General features: G+C 43.0%; 1 protein-coding gene across 1 annotated transcript in view; it reads right to left on the reverse strand.

Annotated features, from left to right (window-relative positions):
* Positions 1-6,388, reverse strand: part of TRRAP (transformation/transcription domain associated protein) — a gene marked incomplete in the record, with an annotated part of 151,090 nt that overhangs the window by 16,136 nt on the left and 128,566 nt on the right. The window contains 3 exon segments of the mRNA XM_014588476.2: positions 1,863-2,124; positions 2,977-3,122; positions 4,507-4,600. Of these exon segments, the coding sequence (XP_014443962.1) occupies positions 1,863-2,124; positions 2,977-3,122; positions 4,507-4,600 (502 nt within the window).

A 6,388-nucleotide genomic window follows, 5' to 3' on the forward strand; every position in this document is an offset into this window, starting at 1 on the left:
ACAACTTTCATTTCACATGTCCGTTTTCTGAGAAGGGTGACACCAAAGATCACATGAACCTCAAAGAGAATAGCTCTGAGCTGATGGAAATGAGTCGTGACTCGGATCAGACGTCTCAAAGAACACATTCCCCAGGTGCAGGCTCATCATGGAGAAGCTTGAATCTTAAGGTGAGTTGTGTTACCCTTCATGCCCAACTTACACACCAACAGAAAACCCAGCCCTCCAAGACTTCCTGAAATGAAGACAAGGCATACACTGTATTTCCAGTGGATTCAAAACAAGGCATGGCTGTCAAAGCATCCCTCACAACTAATGGGACAAGTATTTCCTTTTACATTCAACCTACTCTAGATACATATTCTTAATTAAGTTCTATAAAATACAAGTCTTTTAAAGGCATTTTAGGGCTGTCCCCTGGCACTGTGCTTAGCAGTGGGCAGAGGAAACTGGATCCCATGTAGTAGAGCAGGGTTCAAATCCCAGCCCCACTGGCTTAATGCCAGCTGTGCATGATGGGATGGAGATTAGAGAGAAAAAGAATGAGACATGACCAGGCCCCAGTAAGAAGAGCCTTCTCTGTCTCTGTCTCATGTACCTACATATACCCTCTTGCTTGAAAAGAAGAAAATCTGAATTTTTTATTTTTTTTTTGGCCATAGGGTTGGTGCCACCACACCCAGAACTTTTTTTTTTTTTTTTTTTTGAGAGAGATTTTTTTGCTATAGGGAGTGAATGCTCACCGGAGAGAAAGAGAGATACAGAAAGATATTCAGAAATCACCCCCCAGGTAGGATGGGCACGCCGCAATCACTTCTCTTGGGATTTTGGGCACGTACACACATGAGCCCAGTGTGAGCTTTAAGCTGCAGGGTCTGGAACTTGAACTTGACTACATGGGATTTCAGCAACATAACCATTATGCCAGCTGCTGGTCCCATGAACCATTTTTTTCCCCTATAGTTTAATCTATCAGTGAAGAAAGAAATGTTTTAAAGACCATAACAAAAGAAGTAATTAGGTTGAAATGTTTCTCTAACTCCAGAAAACTATACCAGACAAATCTTGTTCTCATGTGATAATCATTTATGTACGGACATTCTAGAAGTAGCAGCCTGGAGAAGTCACTCAAGTAGCTAAAGTGACTGGCCCGGGACCACATCCTCCTGGGAGGGAAAGTCTACCCCATGAACTCCTCTGCTAGAGGGGCTGGTAGGAGAGTGGGTACAGAAAGGAGGAGAGAGAATCAATGCACTCCAAGCAAGGAGACGCAGCTGTGCCTGTATGTGCAGCAGTGGGCAGGGACCCCTGACAGCTGAAGAAATCTGGGCTAAGGGCACCTAGACTCATCTCCCCAGGTCCCACAGAAAGAGGCAGAGCCAGATTTAGCTTCCCAAGGGCTGGGGAAAAATGCCTTACCCTGAACCGAGGACAAAGCATCTCCATCATTTGCCACCAGCCAGAATCCCCTGCACGTCTGTGCTTTACTCTGAGCCCCGCACCTTTACCTCCTGCCCCCTCACCTCACCCTGCTTCCCAGCTGAGCTGAGTAAAGGAAGGCATGCAAAAGCGCAAAGGTGGTGTGGCTGGAAAACGATCTACTTTCAAACCCATCTTGGAGCCTGGAAGTACTTGCTCTAAACGCTGACCCCTCACTGGAAAGGAGGAGATGCAGTTTCAGCCTTGGGACAGTCACAGTGATTTCTTTTATGTTCAGTCTGATTTTAAGCAGAACAGAACCAGTGTATCTAGTACGATGATAATAAAGTGAATAAATACAACTACTGATAGTCTAAGTGTTACAAATGAAAGAAATGCAGAGGAACTTTGTCCGGGTGGAGGAAAAGGAAAGTGGGACTCACCTGTTGTGAACTGTCCTTTCAGCTTCTGGAAGACAGGGTCCTGAGCGGTGGCCTGTGCCCGCCTGGCCAGAGACTCGGAGGCCGCACTGGAGAACATGGTGGAGACATTGGACACGTTCTCCAGGCCCACCCCAAATGTGCTCACTAACTTCTTGACAAAATTGAGTGTGTGGGGGGTGATTTTGGCATCCGACACTGCTCCGCTTTTCTCAAATGCAACAGAGTAACATTTCGCCAAGCCTTGTTGTAGCTGCCTAAGGACCTAGTTGGAAAAAAACCCAAAGACAATTGACAAAGTAGAGACCTCCATTCAAGCAGTCTGCCTAAAGCCCTGTCAAGCACACCCCTCACCACCAGAGACATTCCTGGATACACTCGCACCTGACACTCAGCAGTTCTAGAGCAATGTGTGCAGAACACAGGACACCAGTGCAGGTGACACTACGAGGCTGTTTTTAACCATGAGAAGTAAGGGCCCTGGATATTTTAAAAATAACAACAACAACAAAAAACACTTTTTGGGTCATACACATATCTGTCTGTTAGCTAACCATGGAAAACCTCATTTTCAGGTAGCTGTATTGTTACCACTGCATGCCCATCTGCACATACACAAAAGTTCAACACAAGAAACTAGCTTTACTGTGGCTCAACTAGATAAACAGCTGGGCAATAAAGTGTATTATTTTATCATCACTGAGGAGGTGGCCTGGTGGCTGAATACAAGCCTGAAGAACTATCAGTAAGTTGTCTCTGGAATTCGGAACTGCATAGTTAACCTCAGTTATCACTCCTGTTAACACCCACAACTGCTTGCCTGGTCAACTGGTGGCACCTAAGTGCCTGAGCTCACAGAAGTGGCAGAGGAAGAAGTTTAACAGCCAGAACTGGCTTTCTCAACTTCCTCTTCCTTTTGAAGTCTCCTGCTCTAAGTACTAAAGGTTATGGAAATGTAGAGAGATTACCTATTTGCCTGATCCATGGTTAAATTCAACCGCAAATATTTAAAATGACCAGGCAGCAAAATCTAACAAAGATACAGCCGTAAAAGCACACAGAACGACATGTTCCCTCTCCAAGTAGCCAGCATGTGCAAGAGCATATCCCCAAATACCTCTTCGTGCCAATTTTCTCTGAACCAGACCATCTGATCGACGATGCCTTCCAGGGAAGACAGGAGGGTGGGGTGGAGCTCTCGCTGCATGTGCATGATTCGGCTGCAGCGCCACATTGGTGCTGTTGCTCTTATGGGCCCTGGATCTGATGCAGAATGGGACTGGTTACCCACTGAACTTGGCTGCTGCTGTCCAGAATCTGAGAGCAACACACACAACGCCAATGTCAGCGCATCTGACTGGTGCCAGAACTTGGTGCTCTACAGGACCCACTGGCCAAAGGAACACTGGTTCCTGCCAGTGCATGAATCTTCACCAGACCCTCTCCCCAGGGACTGTGTAGGAGACGCCCTGGTTTTCAGAACAGAATGGGGCATGGCTGTCACTGTGGCTTCGAATGGCTTAGTAAAAAAAAAAAAAAAAAAAAAAAGACAAGCATATACTTTGAAAGAGAAGGCAGGTATGACAACATGTAACCTGGTGAGTGCAGGTGAGGGTGTACAAGTGGTCACTGTGTACTCCTTTTTAACATTTCTGAATAAGTGAACATTTCAATAATAAAATGTTTGGAAAAATATTCACAATCATTTTGTGCTACTGAAGCTCAGAGAATCTTTAAGTATTTAATGAGCAAGTCTACATTATTTATCTAGGAAGCCAAATCACACTTGTAAAATGTTCTTTTTGGAAAATATAGTCATTTTCTCTGTGAAAAATACATTGTAAAAATCTTAATGTTCATTTTTCTTGCTTTAGCTCACTAAATGAGCTTAGAACTTTAAAAAATATCTTAATGTCAAGTGATCAAGATACAAATCCACCTAGGTAGACTCCCAGGAGGTTAGATCTGAACTGTGCTACGCAACCTCCTAATCCAGCAATGCCGCATGGTCATGGAATGAAGTAATTTCCTTAGGGAGATTCCAGCATTAAAAACATTGTGAAGCAAACGGTTCTTTAATTACTTATAAAAGTACCATGCCTAGTGAGTAACTGAAACCATTATATAAGTTATTTCTTTAGACATAAAGAGCTATTCATCATAGATTAACCTAAATGACATACAAGGGGATTTTAAAATATTGTGAAAAAATGGGAATTAAAGCACAAGTTTATTTTGGTGCAAAATTGAAATTCATGCATAGTTTTCCATAAGAATCATCTTCCATGAACTTTCTGGAGACCTCTCATATACACACAGCAATCGACATTTCTACTGCTTACTGGCATGTATTAATTATTGAGGCAGGGTAAATCTTATAATTTCCCATAGCTAAAGATATCATCTAATTTTTAATTTATGGACCAAACCACTCACACAGATGAACACTCTATACATCATGGCACAGGAGAACCACAAACTTTACTCAGAAATGAGGCTTTGTCTGCTGGTCTCAAAAGTGTTCCCTCACTAATAAAAGGAAAGACTGGCCTCACACAAGGGAGTGAACTGTGGGGCTGTCTAGATGTGCAGTCCCCGTGGACTAAGTCCTTTGCAACTTGGCCAGCCAACCCCTCCTTTGACGTACCGCTCTTGTAGCGTTCCCGCTGTTCTATTTTCAGGGTCAGATACAGAGTCCGAATGGGAAAGTAGACCGCTTGGGGATACACTCGTCCAACCTGCTTAGAGACATGAGGTCATAAGCATCACCACTCCCCACTTCGCCTTGGAATCAAGACTATTTTTATAAAAAAATATTGATGGTTGGGGCCAGCAGATGGTGTAGCAGTTACATTGCTGGACTCCTACATGGCTGTCTGCAGTTTGAGCCCTGGACCCAGTGGCTTGAAAATCACGCCAGGCATGTGTGAGGGAGTGCCCAAGATCCCGGGAAGAGAATGGAGGAAAAGGAATGTAACATGGCCATCCCCCCGGGAGCTGGTGATTTCTGACTTTCCCTCTCACTGTCTCTCTCTCTCTCCCTACCCGCAGCAAGCATATATGCCCTAAGGTAAAAACCTCTAAAAAACAAAAACAAACAAACAAAAAACCACAAAAGACTGATGTTAGGTTGTAAATGGGTTTCTGGTCTAAATTTGGACCAAAGAAGCAAATATTATACCACTTATCTAATATGCTAGGCCATATTAAAGAGAAGATAAAATACATAGTTCTGCATTAAAAGACCCAAGACAGATCAACTTGTGCATTTCATCAATTCTGCCCAGGGACTTTAATAACAGAGAAAGCAAACTTGGGTTTCGTTTAGTAAATCTGAGAAAGGCAAAATGTTTATGTCTCTGAATATTACTCAGACAAGTAAGAGAAAAAAATATAAATACCAGTTTATGTAAACGAAAAAAAAAAAAAACTATACATACCTAATATAACCTTTAGATAAGGCAGAATTCACTACAAACTGTGAACTAATTCAAACTAAGGGACAAACAGTACCATTATCAAATAACATTATTCTCCATAACCTGCAGCAGAGATTGAGAAATGTCTATGTAAAGTAAGAAACACTAGTTTTGCCAAATTGGAGTACTGTGGCTAGATTCTTCAAAAGATGCCTAAAAATGAAGAAAGGAATCCTGCTTAATCCACGGGGCAAATGTTTATTAAGGGACGTTCCATTAACGAAAACACCAAATAGATCCAATCTACTGGGTCGTTGGACACATGTTTGCAGGAAAAATACGCCAGGACTTTTGTGACGACCCATGACATCCTATCAGATAAAGTCTAAGCAAAATGCCAGTCCCAAGGAATATAGCTACTTCCTCTCAAGGAAAAGGAGAAAATTATTACTAGTACAACACAAATGACGTGTCACATGCAAAGAGCAACTAAATGGGATATTCCCATTGTGTATATTCCTGAACACTCAGCTGTTGTGCTATTCATGCATGAAAAATTATGTAATGCTTTGTAATTTTATGAAAGAAAACACAAAGCCATTGTATCTCAGACTCAACTGTTGCTAAATTTCTACTGTTTTGGTCCTTCCTCTATTCCTCAGTCTTTTCACAGGAGAAGATCCTGGAATGGTTCTCAAAGGAAAGTCACGAAGGCCTTTCTATAGAACCCTTGCCTGCCCAATTTCCCAGTCACTCCCCCAGGTCCTGTTAGAACTACGTCTCTTACAGATACAGTCTGAACTGTATCAAGGGCAAAAATCACATATGTAAATTTTAGTTTTAGGGAATGTTCCCAAAGCTCCTAGAACACTATAGGAAATCAGACGTAAAATACCAATTAGAGGGACCAGCAGTTAGTGTAATGGCTATGTTGCTGGACTCCCACATAGTCAACTGCAGTTCGAGTCCTGGACCGGGTGGCTTAAACTCATGCCAGGCACGTGTGCGTGCATGCCCAAGATCCCAAGAGGAGAATGGAGGAGAAAGGATTGCGGCGTGGCCACCCCCCCCCCCCGGGGGGGGTTTTTTTCTTTTTTTTTTCCTCCTCTT

Source organism: Tupaia chinensis, unplaced genomic scaffold, assembly GCF_000334495.1.
Source record: "Tupaia chinensis unplaced genomic scaffold, TupChi_1.0 Scaffold000279_1, whole genome shotgun sequence".
Lineage (NCBI taxonomy): Eukaryota > Metazoa > Chordata > Mammalia > Scandentia > Tupaiidae > Tupaia > Tupaia belangeri.